The 22,038-nt window shown below is 43.6% G+C and overlaps 2 protein-coding genes across 4 annotated transcripts; both read right to left on the bottom strand.

Moving 5' to 3' along the window:
• Positions 1-57: 57 nt before the first annotated feature.
• Positions 58-18,498, bottom strand: map2k4b (mitogen-activated protein kinase kinase 4b). Of its 3 annotated transcripts, XM_021575569.3 has the most exons (13): positions 18,023-18,397; positions 17,049-17,084; positions 16,388-16,420; positions 13,784-13,895; positions 12,810-12,984; positions 9,236-9,355; positions 5,966-6,085; positions 5,793-5,844; positions 5,548-5,675; positions 4,806-4,883; positions 4,112-4,260; positions 3,873-3,918; positions 58-2,556 (listed from the first exon to the last, which is right to left on the bottom strand). In XM_021575569.3, the coding sequence occupies exons 1-13, from the start codon at positions 18,138-18,140 to the stop codon at positions 2,443-2,445; spliced, it is 1,281 nt and encodes a 426-aa protein (XP_021431244.1). In that variant the 5' UTR covers positions 18,141-18,397; the 3' UTR covers positions 58-2,442. The 3 variants fall into 3 exon arrangements, with proteins under 3 accessions (XP_021431244.1, XP_021431245.1, XP_090068362.1); XM_021575570.3 differs by lacking the exon at positions 16,388-16,420 and having other exon boundaries at positions 18,023-18,498; XM_090212236.1 differs by lacking the exons at positions 16,388-16,420; positions 17,049-17,084 and having other exon boundaries at positions 18,023-18,313.
• Positions 18,499-19,181: 683 nt separating this feature from the next.
• Positions 19,182-21,814, bottom strand: adprm (ADP-ribose/CDP-alcohol diphosphatase, manganese dependent). Its single transcript, XM_021575571.3, has 3 exons — positions 20,956-21,814; positions 20,527-20,649; positions 19,182-20,407 (listed from the first exon to the last, which is right to left on the bottom strand). Exons 1-3 carry the CDS (start codon positions 21,530-21,532, stop codon positions 20,118-20,120), a joined length of 990 nt encoding a protein of 329 aa, XP_021431246.1. The 5' UTR covers positions 21,533-21,814; the 3' UTR covers positions 19,182-20,117.
• Positions 21,815-22,038: the final 224 nt, after the last annotated feature.

Below are 22,038 nucleotides of genomic sequence, written 5' to 3'. Positions count from 1 at the left end.
CTATGTTGTACCTTTGTCTATGATGACAGACAGATCACCCAGGTTCACAATACAGCATTTGTATTTCCTCATTGTGAACTTTATTTTTTTTTATACCCTTGATAAAGATACAATATAATACTCATTGCCATTTATCATCTTATAATCTAATATCAACATTCTAATAAATTGCAATTTATACATGTACTCCTCCATAATATATTCACCAAGTAGCCATAAGTGTTCCACATCCACAGAACACATGAGTGGACCATCAATAAAATCTTCCCACCCACCCTTTAGTTGAAAATAGCATATGCTTCTCCAGAGGGATGGGACATTTGGAACAACGCAGATAGAAATGGAATGAATAGAGCCGACTCGATCCCATGCGCCACACAACAGGGAATCAGAGCAGGTCTATGTAGTACTTTTCTATCTGAAGGTTCTGTAACGTTCCATGCTCCTGGATCAGCTGCATATGTAAGCAACATTTCTGTACTGACCCCTGACATATTTCCAAGGGGGCATCTTCATGAAGCACAATCAATGAGATAGCCAGCTACCTTTTCTAAACGTTCAGGAACAGCTGTGGACTTCTCAAGTTCTTAAAAAGACATCACATACAGTAACCTTGGAGTTACATCTGAAAGTTTATCAAAGCTATCTGGCAAACACATTGACCATCCTTGGTGAAGCACAGCCCAGGTTGGTCGTCATTTAACATGCCGATGCTGAACGCCCTCCTCAACGCCACGTACACACGACAGGTTCAATAGCTAGCTAACTCCACTGGGTCTTTGTTTTGGCTTCGTTACATTACGACACACTAAACGTGGCTTTCTGAGCAAAGATAAAGAGTACACCGTTGAGGTGCGCCCTACGCGATGCCCAAGGGGCGGAGAGGGAAACAGAACATTCCATCTCGAGCCAGGCTCGAGTATTATTCCGAGCCACTGAAGAACAGGCCGACTGATCTACTATTGGCTGATCTCAGGAGGGATGGGCAGATGGATTGTACAGTGCTGTAGTATTACATGGGAGTTAGGATCTCTTCTCCACAGACCGATGCAGCACAGGCCTGGTCAGGCAATCAATGTATATCTGGCATGTTCAACTTGTGATGCCTTGCAAAGTGGTAGGTTATACAGCTCGTGACCATGCAGATCAGACCATCGCGACTGGCTGTAAATCCGTCCACTTGGCAACGTGTAGCAGGTTGAGAACAACGTAACTGCTCCAGCAAACTTTGCTGTGTGCGTCCGCACACTACTAACTACTGAACAGAACTGGTGTATAATAGCAGACTGTTTTGAGATGTACATACAGATATACAATTGTGGACAAAAGTCTTACAATCCTACTGTAAATTTTACATTTTGCAGAGAGTGGAACAACATTTAGTTGTTTTTTTTTAACGTTAATTATGCGATGACAGAACAGTCATACTGTAAATTGCATATTAAGAAAATAAAGCCACATTAACACCATTGATTTGTGTTTCAAACTTTTGCATCATCAGACCCATTCATTTACAATGAGTGTAGGTGGCCTTAACATACTGTGTGATACGTGCGTCTCACTTAGACAAGTCTGTCTGCATACACCTGTACATTTTCTGACGACATAGAAGTGAGCACACAAACAGTCCATCACATACAATCCAAATATAATACTATTTTGTTCATGTCATGAGCATCACTTTCCAACATGTTTATTTGGTAACTTCTGTATTCGTTTACATCGATTTTCAAGTATGTGTGTGTGCGTAAATATATAGTACCAGTAAAAGTAGAGACACTTAAAATACATTCCAGGTGACTACCTCATGAAGTTGGTTGAGAGAATGCCAAGAGTGTGCAAAGCTGTCATCAAGGCAAAGGGTGGCTACTTTGAAGAATCTCAAAACAAAAAAACAAAAAAAATGTTTTGGTTACTACATGATTCCATAAGTGTTATTTCATAGTTTGATGTCTTCCCTATTATTCTACCATGTAGAACATTGTTAAAATAAAGAAAACCCTTGGAATGAGTAGGCGTGTCCAGACTTTTGACTGGTACTAATATATATATATATTTATATACACACACACACACACGTACATATACAGTATATGTACTCTAACCCTTTTTTCTAGCACATAAAAAAAGATGAACGTCGTACATACGTTGAGCCAACTGAATGTCTTCAAGTTTAGCTGTCTGAAGATGGGAGAATAATCTAGATATTTTAATTGACATTGAACAAGCGTGAGTGTGTGTGTATTATCGTATTGCACAGGGCGATACATTTTTTATATGGAATTGTTCTCGTGTTCTTTGGAACATGGAAACAAACAGATGATACTATTGTAACTCTGTATCCGTAACTCTGTATCCGAGGGCTAAGATGTCATGCGGTGTACTGTTTCCTCCCCGGCATGTGTGTTGTGGTGTAAAGTGCCCCCCCCCCCCCCCCCCCCGTCAGTCCAGGTACATGGGTGAGATGGGGGACGCTGGGATCTGGTCCAGGATGCGACACACGTAGCTGGCCACATCCACACACCTCTCCTCGTACATCAGGATGAACGGGTGTTTCTGGAGGAGATAAAAACATTACCTCAGTCACAAGTTCAATATGGCCACTGAGAAACTACACTGAACAAAAATATAAAATCGCAAGATGTAAAGTGTTGGTCCCATGTTTCATAAGCTGAAATAAAAGATTCCAGAATGTTCCATATGCAAAAAAAATATATTTATTTTGCATTCAAGCCTCCGTTTTCGATCTATTCCTTTTTTTGACAGTGTGCGGGTCCATTTCTTCCACTATTCTTATTTTGACTCCTATGCACCTTGAACAGACACTTTTCAGCAGTAAGGAACCTTAAAAAGAGCGCAGATGGCTTCTGATTATTTCTGAAATGAAAGATCGCAGAAATTTTCCATACACACAAAAAGCTTATTTCTCCCAAATTTTGTGCACAAATTTGTTTACATCCCTGTTGGTGAGCATTTGCCAAGACAGCTGTGGCATATCAAGAAGCTGTCAGGTGTGGCATATCAAGAAGCTGATTAAACAGCATGATCATTACACAGGTGCACCATATGCTGGGGACAATAAAAGACCACTAGAATGCGCAGTTTTGTCACACAATACAATGACACAGATGTCTCAAGTTGAGGGAGCATGCAAATGGCATGCTGACTGCAGGAATGTCCACCAGAGCTGTTGCCAGAGAATTTAATGTTCATTTCTCTACCATAAGCCACCTCCAATGTAATTTTAGAGAATTTGGTAGTACGTCCAACCGGCCTCACAACCGCAGACCACGTGTAACCCTGCCAGCCCAGGAACTCCATATATGGCTTCTTCACCTGCTGGATTGTCTGAAACCAGCTACCCAGACATCTGATGAAACTGTGGGTTTTCAAAACCGAAGGATTTCTGCACAAACTGTCTCAGGGATGCTTATCTGCGTGCTCGTCATCCTCACCGGGGTCGTAACTGCAGTTCGGAGTTGGACTATATTCCACAGGCCACAAACAACAGCCAACAACTCTATGTGAAGGAGATGTGTGACTCTACATGAGGCAAATGGTGGTCACACCAGTTACTGACTGGTTTTCTGATCCACACCCCTACTTTTATTTTTAAAGGTATCTGTGACCAACAGATGCATATCTGTATTCCCATTCATGTGAAATCCATAGATTAGGGCCTAATGACTTTAAAATGTACTGATTTCCTTATATGAACTAACTCAGTAAAATATTTGACATTAGTGCATGTTGCGTTGATATTTTTGTTCAGTATAGCTCAGGCTTTACAGTTGCCCACATAGCAGATAATACACAGTGAAATCCAAAAGGCATATAACATCCCAAGTCCTACCATAGAAAGACAAACTTACCAGGAGCTCCTTGTACTTTGGCCGTTTTGACTCATCCTTTGTAAGGCTGTAGAAAAATAGGGGGGGGGAGAAGCAATTATATATACAACAAACAGCAATATACTGCTGTTGGGTAAACAGCACTGTTGCCTTTTCACCATTCTACCAGTAGAGGGCATAAATGAAAAGGCCTCTAGGTGACAGTCATTGTGCAATAGCATATCCAGCAGTAGACTGCTTTCACCAGAGGTGATACTCACCATAAGTTGACAAAGTTGATGAACTTGGGGGAGAACTGCCTGTCTTCAGAGTTGCAGAGCTGGGGCGGCTCGCCCTTCACCACCTGGGTCAGCTGATCAAACACACTATTCCACTTGGGGTAGGGGAACCTGCCGGTGGCAAGCTCATACTGAAGACACACACAGAGACTGGCATTAGACGAAGACACATTTTATTACTCATTGGCTACCACCACCACCAAGGGTTTGGAATTAGTTAAAAGATGCACTATGCAGAAATAGCTCTGCAATTTCCTGGTTACAAAAATTCTAACGGTTTCAGTTTGTGACAAAAACAAGCTAGTGTAGAGAATCATTGTACCACCTAATACGCTGTGAAATATCTATCCCATAATCGTAGCTGATGTACAAAACTGAAAGTAAAAGACACAAAAAAGAAACTTAAGGGAAGCATCAAAATAGTGAACATAGAACAGATCTACTGCTTCTCAGACTTCAATGGGAATGAAAGATCTATAACTCACATTTCTATGTGAATTTGGTCGTCGAGGCACCCAAAAAGTTACATATTGCAGCTTTAATAGGTTGATATCAATAAAACTCAACCGTGCAGCTAGGCAATAATATGTGTTTGGCAATATAGTAAAGTCATATTTCTCCAGTCCCATTGGTCAGCATCAAATCAATGTATGAATCATCTAAATGAGATAATTACCAGGGTTATCCCCAAACTCCACACGTCTGATCGGACGTCGTAGCCTTGTCTGGAAGCACTGGGGTCTATCCTCTCCGGCTGGAGGACAAAAACACAACTTAACCAACATTACACTTACTTATATACGATATACTGGGCAATTCAGGAACTGAATCCTAGCGAACATTGTAGTGAGATTTGCACAAAAATTCAAGTTACCCATGCGTCTAACTACTTAGTATTTGTTTCAAACAATATAAAGAAAGCAGTGCCCGTTGTCATGTAAAAATCCTCCCAGCGTGAAATAGTTCCCAATCGTTCTGGTTGTGTTGTGATTGTGACGTCATGTTGTAAAACTTCTCCCAGCGGGAAAATGTTTCCAGTTCAGTAATTGCACGTGCGTCTCTTTACGTGGATGGCTGAGCTTGTGCGGATGTTTCTCTCACACCCTCCCGTAGTGCCAAAGTCTTTGTAATCGCAAAAATGATTGGTCACTGTCAATACTCCTGGCAACCATTGATTGGCAGATGTGTTAAGCAAATGTGCGTGCCCACAGAACAGTTTTTCCGAGGTCGAGAAAGGGTGTGAGAGAAACATGTTGCTCAGCCATCCACATAAAGAGCTGCGCGTGGTATTATTGAACAGGGAACATTTTCACGCTGGGAGACGTTTTACAGCATGACATCACAACACAATCAGAACGATTGGGAACCATTTCACACCGGGATGATTTGTACCTGACACCCGTCTCAACCAGACTTACCGCCATGTAGGGTCTGCAGCCTGCGTCTCTGGTCTTGGCTATTGAGTCCACCAGCTGGCCGCTGATGCCAAAGTCACACAACTTGATGTTGCCGTTACGATCCATGAGAATGTTGGAAGGTTTGATGTCTGGGAGAGCACACAAACATAACGGTTTTAAGAGTTCATGCACCAAACATAGCTGTGAGAATAATTTTTACACACATGGCCAAACTGCAAAAGATGTATCTGACAACCAAGACTTACCTCTGTGAATTATTTTCAAGTTTTCTTTTAAGTGGTTCAGTGCTTTAACGGTCTGTAAAAAGAAAAGTAAACATTTTGTTACAATCTACTGTATATGTGACCAACAACTGCATTCATATAAATAATGTTATAAACAGATTATATTTCACAGTAAATAAAAAAAAATTACTCACTGCTAATGTGATTTTGCCTAATATTTCCTCTGGAATGACGTCATCTAACGAACAATATACATATTTGTAGAATTTGTCGAATGAGGTAGACATTAGTTCCATACATATCCAACAGTCGCCCTAAAAAGAAAGAGATTCCGTTATTGATCACAAGTATGCTAAACAAATATAATTGAAACAAAACAACGTTTCCCCTTCCCGACCCAACATTTGATTATTACTTCTGCCCCAGAACAGAACCTCTCTAATTAGATATTCTAACTGCTCTTATATTCTTCAGGATCCGTGTCCCGTCCACGAGATGGTTGAGCTAACGTAGGCTAATGTGATTAACATGAGGTTGTAAGTAACAAGAACATTTCCCAGGACAGAAAGCTTCAATTCTTGTTAATCAAACTGCACTGTTCAACTTACAGCAGCTATTACATTGAAATAATACCATGCTATTGTTTGAGGAGAGGGCACAATTTTGAACATGAAATGTTATTAATAAAACAACAAGTTGGGTATGTCATTTTAGGCGAAAATTGGAGGGGGAAAGGGGCGGATCCTTAAGAGCTCCGTACAGCTGTACGATAGGGACAGTCACTACTCCTAATACAGTAAATTCAAAAAGTATTCAGGCCCCTAGTCTTTTTCCACATTTTGTTACATTACAGCCTCATTCTAAAAATGGATTAAATAGTTTTTTCCCCTCATCAATCTACACATTACTTCATAATGACAGCTTTTTCGATTTTTTTTGCAAATGTATTAAAAATAAAAAACTGAAACATCACATTTACATAAGTATTCAGACCCTTCACTCAGTATTTTGTTGGAGCACCTTTGGCAGCGATTACAGCCGTGAGTCCTCTTGGGTATACACACATACACATCTGTATTTGGAGAGTTTCTCCCATTCTTCTCTGCAGATCCTCTCAAGCTCTGTCAGGTTGGATGAGAAGCATCGCCTGAAACCTAAGTCCGGGCTATGGCTGGGCCACTCAAGGACATTCAGAGACTTGTCCCAAAGCCACTCCTGCGTTGTCTTGGCTGTGTGCCTAAGGTTGTTGTACTGTTGGAAGGTGAACCTTGGCCACAGTCTGAGGACCTGAGCGCTCTGGAGCAGGTTTTCATCAAGGTTCTCTCGGTACTTTGCTCTGTTCATCTTTCCCTCAATCCTGACTAGTCTCCCAGTCCCTGAAAAACATCCCCACAGCATGATTCTGCCACCACCATGCTTCACCGTAGGGATGGTGCCAGATTTCCTCCAGACGTGACACTTGGCATTCAGGCCAAAGAGTTCAATCTTGGTTTCATCAGACCAGAAAATCTAGTTTCTCATGGTCAGAGTCCTTTAGGTGCCTTTTGGCAAACTCCAAGCGGGCTGTCATGTACCTTTCACTGAGGAGTGGCTTCCGTCTGGCCACTCTACCATAAAGGCCTGATTGGTGGAGTGCTGCAGAGATGTTTGTCCTTCTGGAAGGTTCTGCCATCTCCACACAGGAACTCTGGAGCTCTGTGAGAGTGACCATTGGCTTCCTAGTCACCTCCCTAACCAAGGCCCTTCTCCCCCGATTGCTCAGTTTGGCCAGGCGGCCAGCTTTAGGAAGAGTCTTGGTGGTTCCAAACTTCTTCCATTTAAGAATGACGGAGGCCTCTGTGTTTAGGGAACTTTTTTGGTACCCTTCCCCAGATCTGAGTCTGGACACAATCCTGTCTCAGAGCTCTACAGACAATTCCTTCAACTTCATGGTTTGGTTTTTGCCCTGACATGTACTGTCAACTGTGGGACCTTACATAGACAGGTGTGTGCCTTTCCAAATCACATCCAATCAATTGAATTTACCACAGGTGGACTCCAATCAAGTTGAAAAGACAGCTCAAGGATGATCAATGGAAACAGGATGTACGAGCTCAATTTCGAGTCTCAGAGCAAAGGGTCTGAATACTTATGTAAATAAGGTATCGTTTTTTTATTTTCAATTTGCAAAAAATGTAAAAATCTGTTTTCGCTTTGTCATTATGGGGTATAGTCTGTAGATTGATGAGGGATTTTTTTAAATTTTAAATTCAGAATAAGGCTGTAACAGGGCATCCCGAGTGGCGCAGCGGTTCAATCCCGTGCTGTATCACAACCGCGCTCTAGAGACTCCTTGTGGCGTGTCATTGTGCAGCTGGCTTCCGGGTTAAGAGGGCGGGTGTTAAAAAGCGCGGTTAGGCGGGTCATGTTTCAGAGGATGCATGAGTCGACCTTCAACTCCCGAGCCCGTTGGGGAGTACCAGTGATGAGACTAGACAGAAAATGGGAAGAAAAAGGGGGCAAAATATATATTTTTTAAAGGCTGTAACGTAACAAAAAGTGGAAAAATGGGTCTGAATACTTTCCGAATTTACCGTATATAATATAACAGTCTCAACTCTCTGAAGAGAGTTCCGTAAACTGGGCGATATAGAGGCAGTCACTACCGAGTGCTGAAGCGTGTAGAGAGTAAAACTTGTCCTCGGTTGCAACGCTCACTACCGAGTTCCAAACTGCCCCTGGAAGCAATGTCAGAACAAGAACTGTTCGTCGGGAGCTTCATGAAATGGGTTTCCATTCCGAGCAGCCACCTAAATTCTAAGATCATGCACAATGCCAAGCGTCGGCTGGAGTGGTTGGACTCCGCCATTGGACTCTGGAGCACTGGAAAGGCGTTCTCTGGAGTGATGAATAACACTTCACCATCTGGCAGTCCGACGAATCTGGGTTTGGCGGAAGCCAGGAGAACGCTACCTGCCCCAATGCATAGTGCCAACTGTAAAGTTTGGTGGGAGGAATAATGATCTTGTGCTGATTTACATGATTCGGGCTACGCGCATTAGTTACAGTGAAGGGAAAATCTTAATGCTTGAACATACAGTGACATTCTAGACGATTCTGTGCTTCCAACTTTTTGGCAACAGTTTAAGGAAGGCCCTTTCCTGTTTTAGCATGACAATGCCCCCATGCACAAAGTGAGGTTTATACAGAAATGGTTTGTCGAGATCGGTGTGGAAGAACTTGACTGGCCTGCACAGAGCCCTGACCTCAACCCCATCAAACACCTTTGGGATGAGTTTGAACGCCAACTGCGAACCAGGCCTAGTCGCCCCAACACCAGTGCCGACCTCTCTAATGCTCATGGCTGAATGGAAGCAAGTTCCTACAGTAATGTTCCAGCATCTAGTGGAAAGCCTTCCCAGAAGAGCGGAGGCTGTGATAACAGCAAAGTGTCCACATACTTTTGTATAATATAACAGTCTCACCTCTCTGAAGAGAGCTCCGTAAAACTGGACGATATAGAGACAGTCACTACTCCTCATCACCACGTCTAGATCCATCAGCAGCTGCTTCTGCTCCTTCTCATCCACCGTGGAACGGATCCTCTGAGGGAGACAGTGACAACAACCAAACATGTTCAGCAGAAATAGGGGAAACTATCAACAGCTTAGAGGTCAGTTCATAGGACGTACTAGTCATCACCTGATGAAGACCATTATGGTCAAAACATTGTTGTGTTACTAGGTCTAACATAGAATGGTTCCGGAGGAGATGGCTGACGTTTCAGGGGCTCCTAACCAATTGTGCCATTGTGTGTGTTTTTTATTTTGTACATAATGTTTCTGCCACTGTCTCTTATGACCGAAAAGAGCTTCTGGATATCAGGACACCGATTACTCACCTCGTAATGGACTAAGATTCCCTTTAGCGTGTCGGACGCGATTTACTTCAGACACCTGACAGAGCCCAAATCCCCGTCATTCGCAGGAGAAAGAGATAACGGGGACGTAGGTCGGGGTGCCTTGTAAGGATCTGATGGCGAGGGGGTAATCTACCTGTACCATCAGTCCTATCAGCCAACGTACAATTAGATAACAAACTAGACGAGCTACGACCACGAATATCCGACCAACGGGACATTAAAAACTGTAATATCTTATGTTTCACCGAGTTGTGGCTGAACGACGACATGAATAACATACAGCTGGCGGGGTTAACGTTGCATCGGCAAGATAGAACAGCTGCCTCCGGTAAGACAGGGGTGGCGGTCTGTGTATATTTGAAAACAACAGCTGGTGCAGCTGGTGCACAATATTAAGGAAGTCTCGCCTGAGGTAGAGTATCTGATTATAAGCTGTAGACCACACTATTTACCAAGAGAGTTGTCATCTATATTTTTCGTAGCTGCCTATTTACCACCAAATAACGATACTGGCACTCAATGAGCTGTGGCCGGGGACTTTAATGCAGAGAAACTTAATTGTGCAACCAGAAGAAAAAAAACCTAGACCACATTTACTCCACACACAGAGACGCGTACAAAGCTCTCCCTCGCCCTGCATTTGGCAAATCTGAACATAAATCTATCCGCCTTATTCCCGCTTACAAGCAAAAACTAAAGCAGGAAGCGCCAGTGACTCGGTCAATAAAGAAGTGGTCAGATGACTCAGATGCTAAGCTACAGGACTGTTTTGCTAGCACAGACTGCAATATGTTCCGGGATTCTACCGATGGAATTGAGGAGTACACCACATCAGTCACTGGCTTTACCAATAAGTGCATCGACGACGTTGTCCCCACATTGACTGTACGTACATACCCCAACCAGAAGGCATGGATTAAAGGCAACATCTGCACTGAGCTAAAGGGTAGAGCTGCCGCTTTCAAGGAGTGGGACTCTAACCCGGACACTTAAAAGAAATCCCGCTATGCCCTCCGACAGATCATCAAACAGGCAAAGCGTCAATACATGACTAAGATTGAATCGTACTACACCGGCTCTGACGCTAGTCAGATGTGGCAGGGCTTGCAAACGATTACAGACTACAAAGGGAAGCAAAGCCGCGAGCTGCACAGTGACAAGCCTACCAGAAGAGCTAAATTACTTCTATGCTCGCATCGAGGCAAGCAACACTGAAGCATGCATGAGAGCATCAGCTGTTCCGGATGACTGATCACGCTCTCCGAAGCCAACATTCACAAGGTCGCAAGGATAAACGGATTACCAGGACGTGTACTCTGATCATGCGCTGACCAATTGGCAAGTATCTTCACTGAAAACCTCTCCCTGTCTGAGTCTAATACCAACATGTTTCAAACAGACCACCATAGTGCCTGTGCCCAAGAAGACTAAGGTAACCAGACTAAATGACTACCGACCCGTAGCACTCACGTCTATAGCCATGAAGTGCTTTGAAAGGCTGGTCACGGCTCACAATACCATTATCCCAGAAACCCTAGACCCACTACAATTTGCATACCACCCCAACAGATCCACAGACGATGCAATCTCTATTGCACTCCACACAGCTCTTTCCTACTTGAACAAAAGGAACACCTACGTGAGAATGATACTCATTGACAACAGCTCAGCATTGAACACCATAGTGCCCTCAAAACTCATCACTAAGCTAAAGACCCTGGGACTAAACACCTCCCTCTGCAACTGGATCTTGGACTTCCTGACGGGACGCCCCCAGGTGGTAAGGGTAGGTAACAACATCTGCCACGCTGATCCTCAACACAGGTGCTACTCAGGGGTGCGTGCTCAGTCCCCTCCTGTACTCCCTGTTCACTCATGACTGCACGGCCAGGCACAACTACAACACCATCACTAAGTTTACCGACGACACAACAGTGAAAGGCCTGATCACCGATAGCGTTGAGAAAGCCTATAGGGAGGAGGTCAGAGACCTGACCATGTGGTGCCAGGACAACAACCTCTCCCTCGACGTGATCAAGACAAAGGAGATGATTGTGGACTACAGGAAAAGGAGGACACAGCACACCCCGATTCTCATTGACGGGGCTGTAGTGGAGCAGTTTGAGAGGTTCAAGTTCCTTGGTATCCACATCACCAACAAACTATCATGGTCCAAACACACCAAGACAGTCGTGAAGAGGGCACGACAAAGTCTTATCCCCCTCAGGAGACTGGAAAGATTTGGCATGGGATCTCAGATCCTCAAAAAGTTCTACAGCTGCAGCATCGAGAGCAACCATCATGGCAACTGCTCTGCCTCCGACCGCACTACAGAGGGTAGGCACTACAGAGGGTAGTGCGAACAGGCCAGGACATCACTGGGGCCAAGCTTCCTGCCATTCAGGACCTCTATACCAGGCGGTGTCAGAGGAAGGCCCTAAAAATTGTCGAAGACTCCAGCCACCCTAGTCATAGACTGTTCTCTCTGCTACCACACGGCAAGCGGTACCGGAGCGCAAAGTCTAGGTCCAAAAGGCTTCTTAACAGCTTCTAATCCCCAAGCCATAAGACTCCTGAACAGCTAATCAAATGGCTACCCAGACTATTTGCATTGCTCCCCCCCGGCCCCCTCTATTACACTGCTGCTACTCTGTTTATTATCTATGCATAGTCACTTTACCTCTACCTACATGTACATATTACCTCAATTACCTCAACTAACCGGTGCCCCTGCACACTGACTCTGTACCCCCTGTAAATAGCCTCGCTACTATTATTTTTACTGCTGCTCTTTAAAATGTTATATTTTTTACTTAACACTTATTTTTCTTAAAACTGCATTGTTGATTAAGTGTTTGTATATAAGCATTTCACTAACATCTACACCTGTTGTATTCGGCGCATGTGACAAATAAAATTTGATTTGACCAAGAATCAAGACGATATTTTATAAGCTTTCCTATTCATTTATGCATCCTCCTTGAGATGGGCACATCTAAACCAAACTGTCACACACAGATCCATGATTTATTTACATGGACTGAGCAATTTGAGGTGGGTAGACTATAGTATATCAATGTTACTATTCAGCCTGTAATGGCTCAGTCAGTGAGGATGAGAGCAGCTGGTGTGGTCACCTTGACGGCCATGATCTGTCCACTGGGTTTGTGCTGCATCTTGTTGACGGAGCCATAGGCCCCGCGGCCGATCTCCCCCAGGTCCCTCAGGTCCTCGGCCGTGAAGTCACAGGCATTCTCCGTAGAAATCTTCAGCTTCCCCGACGACTCGATACTGTGTGTCCTCATACGCTCTCTGTAGGGGAGGGAGAGGAGAGAGGGAGGGAGGGAGGAAGGAAGGAAGGAAGAGGAGGAAGAGAGAGGATAAAAAGAGGGAAATATGTGGGGAAGGACAAAGATGGGGTAAAACAGAGGGAGGAGGGGTAAAGTAGGAATATAGGAAGATAGAGAGACGAAGGGGAGTGTGTTTGGGGCAGAGAGGGGAAAATACATTATACATACATGAGGAAGTGATAAATAATGTATCAAGTCCCTGAGCCGCTAATCTTATTTGGAGACATTCAGAGGATGCCTCCACCTCGCTCCTATTGCATTCAAGTATCACGTTTTGTCACAAGTACAGTGAAATGCTTAACTTGCAAGCCCTACCAAACAGTGCAGTATTCGATATCCAAAAAGTCTAACTCATTTTAAAAAAGCATGAGAAACAAGATATTACTTCTTGGTTATTTCCTCAATAGCAGAGTAGACTGAAGAAGATGCTGACTCATCCTGCGCAGACATTTTACTGTATTCTCAGGGCTGAGAATAAGAGTGCTTTAAACCCTGTTTATACCTGCACACAAACAGTACCCTACAGTGTGTATGAAGATGATATTTCCCTAGAACAATAAAGCAAACATAATCACCAAACAGAAATGCATAACCTGTATAGAACTTACAAAAAGTTCCTAAAAACTAAACTTACAAAAAGGTTCTAAACTAGGCCCAGGACTATCAGGACTCAACAACCCTTTCGTAACACCCCTCTTACTGACCATTAGATTAGAACTAGGACAAGGGTGTGTTTTGAACCCGCTCTCCACAGCACTTACATGTGTGGGTTCTGGAAGGAGGGGGCAGTTGAAGGTGAGGGATTGAGGGGCAACCTGGTAGCTGGCTTCACTGGAGGGTTGGCGAAGTTCAGCTTCAGGGCTTTACGTTTACCTGGCAGAGAGACAGGAGGAAACAGACACGTTCGTACACAACACATGCTGGCTCGGGTGAGGAAAAAGGGTGAGCATGTAATGATACCTTGGTGGATGGGACACAGAATACAAATTATATGGGGTTGTAAGAGAACAGGATGAATGAACATGGAATAAATAGATTTCAAAATATGATGAGATCAGTTAGAACTCGTTCAATAAAACTAGTAAGTGAACTCCACTAATTCATGCTAACCAGGAGAAGTCCCTGAGTAAATGTAGTTTCAGTGTAACTTGAGTGAGAAATTCAGCAAATTAAAGTATCAGTAATGTTTCAGGAGACTGGAAAATAATACACTACATGGCCAAAAGCATGTGGACACCCCTTCAAATTAGTGGATTCTGTTATTTCAACCACACCTGTCGCTGACAGGTGTATAAAATAGAGCAAACAGCCATGCAATCTCCATAGACAAACATTGGCAGTAGAATGGCACATACTGAGGAGCTCAGTAACTTTCAACGTTATACCGTCATAGGATGCCACCTTTCCAACAAGTCAGTTTGTCAGTCAGTCAGTTTCTGCCCTACTAGAGCTGACCCAGTCAACTGTAAGTGCTGTTATTGTGAAGTGGAAATATCTAGGAGAAACAACGGCTTAGCCGTGAAGTGGTAGGCCACACAAGCTCACAGGACGGGACCGCGGAGTGCTGACATGCGTAGCACGTAAAACTCGTCTGTCCTTGGTTTCAACACTCACTACCAAGTTCCAAACTGCCTCTGGAAGCAACGTCAGCACAAGAACTGTTCATCTGGAGCTTCAGGAAATGTGTTTCCATGGCTGAGCAGCAGCACACAAGCTTAAGATCACCATGCACAATGCCAAGCATCGGCCTCAATGGTGTAAAGCTCGCCGCCATTGGACTGGAGCAGTGGAAACGCCTTCTCGAGTGATGAATCATGCTTCACCAACTAGCAGTCCAATGGAATAATCTGGGTTTGGCGGATGCCAGAAGAACACTACCTGCCCGAATGCATATTGCCAACTGTAAAGTTTGGTGGAGAAGGAATTATGGTAAGGGGCTATTTTTCATGGTTCGGGCTAGGCCCCTTAGGTCCAGTGAAGGGAAATCTTAACGCTACAACATACAATGACATTCTAAACGATTTTGTACTTCCAACTTTGTGGCAACAGTTTGGGGAAGGCCCTTTCCTGTTTCAGCATGACAATGACCCTGTGCACAAAGCAAGGTCCATACAGAAATGGTTTGTCGAGATCGGTGTGGAAGAACTTGACTGGCCTGCACAGAGTCCTGACCTCAACCCCATCCAACACCTTTGGGATGAACTGGAAAGCCGACTGCAAACCAACATCAGTGCCCGACCTTACTAATGCTTGTGGCTGAATGGAAGCAAGTCTCTGCAGCAATGTTCCAACATCTAGTGGAAAGCTTTCCCAGAAGAGTGGAGGCATATTATAGCAGTAAAAGGGGGACCAACTCCATATTAATAACCATGATTTTGGAATGAGATGTTCGACGAGCAGGTGTCCACATACTTTTGGTGTAATTATAGTGTCATTGCCACATGCTCAGAGAGACAGCCTCCCCATACCTTTCAGGCTTGGATTTGCCAGATATTGACAGAACACAAGCACGATGCATTATAAACACAAGCAAAGTGCCCACAAATGCAGGGGCTCCCACTTGCCAGGAAATGCAGACAACACCCCAGTGTCATTACTGAATTACCACTACAAAATTAACCCAACATGAATTGATTGCATTGCAAACCTGCATGCACTGGGAATCCATTTAAGACATTTCCATAGTTTGTTTAAATTGTGCAGTAGCTACAGTAACAGACTTGTCAAAGAGGAAACCCACCAACACCCTCAAAACATGATATGATGTCCAAACGGGACAGCAAGATATAATCTATTCCATACTAACATAGTCCGTATGTGTTAACTCTTTAAGTGCTAAATGTTTCTATCATGGTCTTTTACCAGCCTATACATAACAGAAAAAAACTGTTAGGTACTCAACTATATGATAATGTTGAAGATGAGATGGGAGCGTGGGGTCTTCTTTGACATACAGAGTATAGTGACCTACAGGCCCAAATCAGAGGTGCAGTACTAGTGGTCCCATTAACCATTATGCCCAGGTGCAAATTAATCCTCACCCAAACAAAATGCTCCACCGTGGATTAGATTAGTCAACAGAGAACAGTAGACAGACCGTCCCACTACCAGAGAACCACACAGGCTGCAACTCAATAGTCTAGAGTGGCTTCCTCTCCTTGTCTCCTCTCCCACCTACCTTGTATCCTATCCTTCACTGCTCTGACAACACATTCAAGGTGAAAGAGATTTGGTTGATGCCCAACAAATATTTACTGTCAACTGTCCAGTCAGTGCAGATCGAGGAAAGGAGACACTTCAGACTATTGGATGCACCCACAGAGAGAGAGAGGGTTGTTGTGCTATGAGAGAGTGCTAATGCTTACTTTGGGGCACTCCAGACAGGCTTATCTGAAACCCTAAGGTAAAGAAAAGACATTTTACTACATTTTGGCTTTGCGCTCTTTTACTGTAAAACATGGGAGTGTTTTCCAATAGGTTTCGAAAAATCGGCTAATCTGGTTATCCCTGTGATTAGGAATTTAGCCTGTTAAATTTAGCAACAGTTGCTGTTCCGCAACAGTGCAACATAGGCGCAACATGTAGTTGAAGATGAATACATTGATTCTGTGTGATTTACAGGTGGATAGAGAGTGAGTTAACAACAGGAAGATCTATGTCATCTGGATGGAAGTCGTCAATCTACTACTATCTACCCTAGCTTTCAATGGCAAGTGAGGGCTGGTCGTGTTATTTGTGTATTCATGCTACCCTACAAATATTTGGCCAAGATATTGAGCCTCATATTAGGCTACAACAATGAGTTTATTTCAGGAGCTATGGAATGGTGGGAAATCTCTAACCTAGAACCCATACCAGTGAATGGAAACATACAGAATGGGGAACTCAATGAGGAAATCAAAATCAAAAAAGGGAAATGGGGACTGAGACAATGGTAAATCATATTCCACTAAGATGAACAGAACATCGCATCAACAACAACCTAGTAATATTCTACTGAAATCCTATTAAAAAAATCCATAGTACCTGTTTCGTTTTGACACCTCCAGCACGTGTTGATTTCTGAAATGTTTAAAATAAAGCGGAACATTTGCGACAGACATCTACAACTGCATTTGTCAAAGTAGGCCTAGATTAATAGCACTAAAACACTGATCACAGACTGCAACATTACACAACAGTGACAATTAAGCAATAATGCACGAGGGGATGTGGTATATGGCCAATATACCACGGCTAAGGGCTGTTCTTATGCACAATTTAGCACCAAGTGCCTGGATATACCACAGCTAAGTGCTATGTTGGCCATATACCACAAACCCCCGATGTGCCTTATTGCTATTATAAACTGGTTACCAATGTAATTAGAGCAGTAAAAAAATACATGTTTTGTCATACCCGTTGTATACGGTCTGATATACCACGGCTGTCAGCCAATCAGACTTACAGGTCTCAAATCACCCAGTTTATAATAAACAATATAGCGCTGACATGTCAATGCCAATTATGTCTCAATATTTCCAAGGGAAAATATACATAGAAACACAAAGTAATTAAATTTGTGATCATCTACATGCAAAATTAATTCGCTAACAAAACAGTAGTACATAGCCTATTTACGTTTGGTGAAAGAGAAAACATCAATTTCTCAAGCTGGTACTAGGCCCTGTCTTTAGTGGTGGATGCAGCGACTAACTCGACTAAAATCGATTAATGGAAACTCAAATGCAGTGAAACGTCCGTAACTACAATGTAACAATTGTCAGATGGCGCGATCACGTTTCAGTAGTTGTAACATTGTTACAGTACACTGCGCAGAAAATTACAATGTTGCAACAAATGGCCGAGGCGCTACATTTAGCAGCATATAGCTAGCTGCATCTCTTCTATGTAGCTTAGCCTCTCGGGGCAATGGTAGCTAGGCTAGCCAAGTCATGTTTTTCAGCAGCTAAATAACTCTGATCAAGTAGAAAATCGACATTTCGGGCATCTGCTCTTACCTTGCATGTTGCTGACGGTGGTCATGTGTTGTGTTTGCGGGTGATGATGGTGCGAGGTGGATCCTGCGATGTTGCTGTTGGAGGTTGTTGAGTTGCTGTTGGAACTGGGAGACGCCATTGTTGTGTTCGATTCCAGCAGCGCTCAGGCTGCAATGCAGGCAGAGTAAACTTCGCCCTCTCTCGCTCCACACGGGACACTGCGCCAGCCGAGCGAACGCAGCACAGCATACGACGGCCACGTCTATGGATGTGCTATGGCACCCGATTCTGCACCATGGACACTCCTGAGTCACGGAAGACAGTGCGTAACAGTTAGCCTACGCCAGATGGGGCGGGGGTTTCCATTGGGCTGGTATAATGGGACGCCCAGCAAATACTATATATATATATATATATATATATATACACACTTTTTAAAAATGTAACCAGGCAAGTCAGTTAAGAACAAATTCTTGTTTACAAGATGATCGGTTGTGATGCAGCCTGAATTCGAACCAGGGTGTCTGTAGTGACGCCACTCGGGAGCCCATATTTTTGAGTCGAGTAATCCAGTTGATATGGCTACAGGGAAGGCTATGAACGAACATACTCATTTATTGAATGGGGGTTATGGAGGCATTGTAAGGTTGGCCCAGGGCCAGCAGAATATTGTCCTTGTTCAACGCAGTTTCCTATGGGTGTTTGTCTGAAGCTGGTGTGAGGTATGACGGGTCAGTGGAAAGATCAAATATAGTGTAGCATATATCAGGGCTACCGGTCAGGGCTCCCGGTCAGGGCTACCGGTCAGGGCTCCCGGTCAGGGCTACCGGTCAGGGCTACCGGTCAGGGCTACCCCCTGAATATGTTACAATAAGAAAGGAAATGTATGAAAGGGTTTAAGTAGTAGAATAAAGAAAAATACATTTCTTAAAGTGTGATCTGCCGTGAGCCTCCTCCAGCCGTGAGTCTCCTGTTGCCTTCCACAGGGATGCTGGTTCCACAGGGATGCTGGCCCATGGTGACTCCAATGCTTCCCACCGTTGTGTCAAGTTGGTTGAATGTCTTTTGGTGCTTCTTATACTCTTAGCCCCATGGCAGTCATGTGCTTTGGATAAATGTATCAAATGGCATATATTTAGTAATGACAATAAACTTAATTTGCATAACTATTACAGGAACATTTAGAAATCAAATTACATTTATTGAAGGTAAAATAATGAACCCCTTACAGCGCAATACACAGATTAATCCATTTACTCTTGTCATAGCATTCATTTTTCATAGGTAATTATCAATAGGTCTATCACCACAATAACATAATTTATAGCTACAATATCAACTTATTGAGGTAACATATTATGAGAGAAAGTGTGTTTATGTGTTATGAAGAGACATTCTCCCACTCTTTGGCACCCAATCTCAGGCCAGATGGAATGTGCAACATGTTTTATCAGTACCTGTTGTCTTCCACTTAAATCAATATTGGTATAAAGAGTTATTTTAACCACTGGCCCATTTTAACTCAGAAAATGAAATATGTATATACACCCCCCCCCCCCCCCCCCCTCCTCCTCAGAACAGCCTCAATTCGTCAGGGCATGGACTCTACAAGGTGTCGAAAGCGTTCCACAGGGATGCTGGCCCATGGTGACACTAATGCTTCCCACAGTTGTGTCAAGTTGGTTGAATGTCTTTTTGATAGTGGACCATTCTTGATACACTGGGGAAACGGTTGAGCGTGAAAAACGCAGCAGCGTTGCAGTTCTTGACACAAACCAGTGCACCTGGTACCTACTACCATACCCCGTTCAAAGGCACTTACATATTTTGTCTTCCCCATTCACCCTCTGAATGGCACACATACACAATCCATGTCTCAATTGTCTTACGGCTTCAAAAATCCTTATTGAACCTGTCTCCTCCCCTTCATCTACACTGACCGAAGTGAAATTAACAAGTGACATCAATAAGGGATCATAGCTTTTACCTGGATTCACCTGGTCAGTCTATGTCATGGAAAGAGCAGGTGTCCTTTATGTTTGGTATACTCTGTATATGAGGACCCAAGGAATTGTCCCTCCCCAGATTCCGTACAGCCGTAGAATCTTTGGCATTATCATGGATACATCAGTATTCTATCAGACATCCTTCCATATCCCTTTAAAAACATTCTGTCCTCATACACAGAGACTGTACCAAAGGCATCACTGTCCGGGGGGGTCTCTATCACCCCCTCCAGTGTTAGGTAGTGCACTCCGGAGTCATCTCTGTGATAGCCTCCATCATGGTCGTGTCCTGCCATGAAGCAGACTACACTCTTATGGGCCTGGAGTATGGAGAGCAGCGCATCGTAGTTCCAGGCTAGGCAGATAGGATCTGTAGAGCTGGGGTGGATAGGGAGATGGCCTGTACAAGAAAACAGTCAACATTATTTAGTCAATTCGTCTATTGAGTCACATTAGGGATTTCAAATGTCATGATGACTGCTATGACATTTGTTATGTAGGCCTCATGACTTGACTTACTGACAATGGTGACCCTCTCCAGTTTGTTGTCTGCCAACGACAAAACTCCTTCCAGCCAGTCCAGCTGATCTTGACTGAATCCTCCATTGAACTTCACAAACCTTTGCTCCATCCCCACAGGTGCTAAAACATATGGAGAAAGACATTATTAAACAAATGTCAAACACTTCAATTCACATGAAACACCTCTTATTCTCAGGGCCTACTGTGGCATTAGGTTCTCCACAGTCAAGCTACATGGAATTGTGCAGTGTCAATAAATTAGTAGCTACTAGTGGTAGGCTATTCTGCTCATAAGTGATGATGAGATTAGTGTAGCACTTGTGCGGGAACAGTGTTTAAAACTAGCTACCCTGCAGTTAACAGGGCAAGTGCACTACCTGTGCTATAGGCTAAAGGTCCAGACCTCCTGACTAACAGTAGACCTACCTGGGGGATGGTTCAGATCTTCATTGTCATTGTGGGCTTTTAAAATAGCAATAGCCTGCTGGTATTTCAGACTGGACTCCTCTCTCCCTAGTAGGCTCACATCATAGGCATCCAAAACGACAAATCGGTATTTGGGGGCTGGACTGAAATGATATGCATAGATTTCACAGCTGCTGAGATGCCCCCCTCCTGCTTCAGAATCTGTAGTACTATTGAGAACCGACCGCATTAGGGTGTCTCTGCTAAAGTTATAAAACTCATGGTTGCCCCACACGTGGTGGACTTCAACCGGAGAGGAGTCAAACTCTTTCATCACCGTTTCCAGGGCTCGCTCTGATGCGTCGTGCCTCTTGTTGAAGCCATCGATAATGTCACCGAGCTGAAGGATGAACCGGGGTTTGACAGTATCCGCGCTCCACCTTTTCTGTGCATTGTGCAATAGGCGAAGACTGTTCCTGTAGTATCGTTTCCTTGAGCGTTTGAAATTGAAGCCATCATCTATGTCGGCGTATTGAATGTCTGCGATTATTCCAAATGTAAACAGTGGTTTGTCGCAGTTCTCCATTCCGGTTGTCATGATGTTATTGATCAAACTTCTACTTTTAGTCCACTTGAGAAAGCTAGCTAACCTTCTAACATTTTTGACCGCTGCCAGAACGCTTCTTTATTCTACCTACTAGAATGGAGTGAAGGTTGCCAGGATATTCTGTGGCTGTTGTCCTCTTGTACTAGATACTGTACGTTGTTTCAATGTCAATTGATACAGTTAGGTTACAGTTTCTCTAAAACGCCGGTAGAGTTGTTACATGTCCGACTGCACTAGTATTCTGCCAGCAGCACACATGATAACGTCACGTTTGTATGAGAAAACTTTCAAAATAAAAGCCCGCAGTTCAAAACATTGCAAGGTGAATAACTACTGTCAACAACTATTTCATTCAATAGATATGGAATCGAATCAATGGCCACTTTTATTGTGCGAACAAGAACATACAATAAGCAATTCATGAAAACAAATACAACATCTGGTTTAAAAAACATTTTTTAAGACCAATATAACAAAAAAAATACTACGTTGACACG

Source organism: Oncorhynchus mykiss, chromosome 20 (assembly GCF_057628025.1).
Source record: "Oncorhynchus mykiss isolate SJ-2025 chromosome 20, ASM5762802v1, whole genome shotgun sequence".
NCBI lineage: Eukaryota > Metazoa > Chordata > Actinopteri > Salmoniformes > Salmonidae > Oncorhynchus > Oncorhynchus mykiss.
The sequence above is the reverse complement of the archived record's forward strand: the minus strand, read 5'-3'. Positions and strand labels throughout refer to the sequence as shown.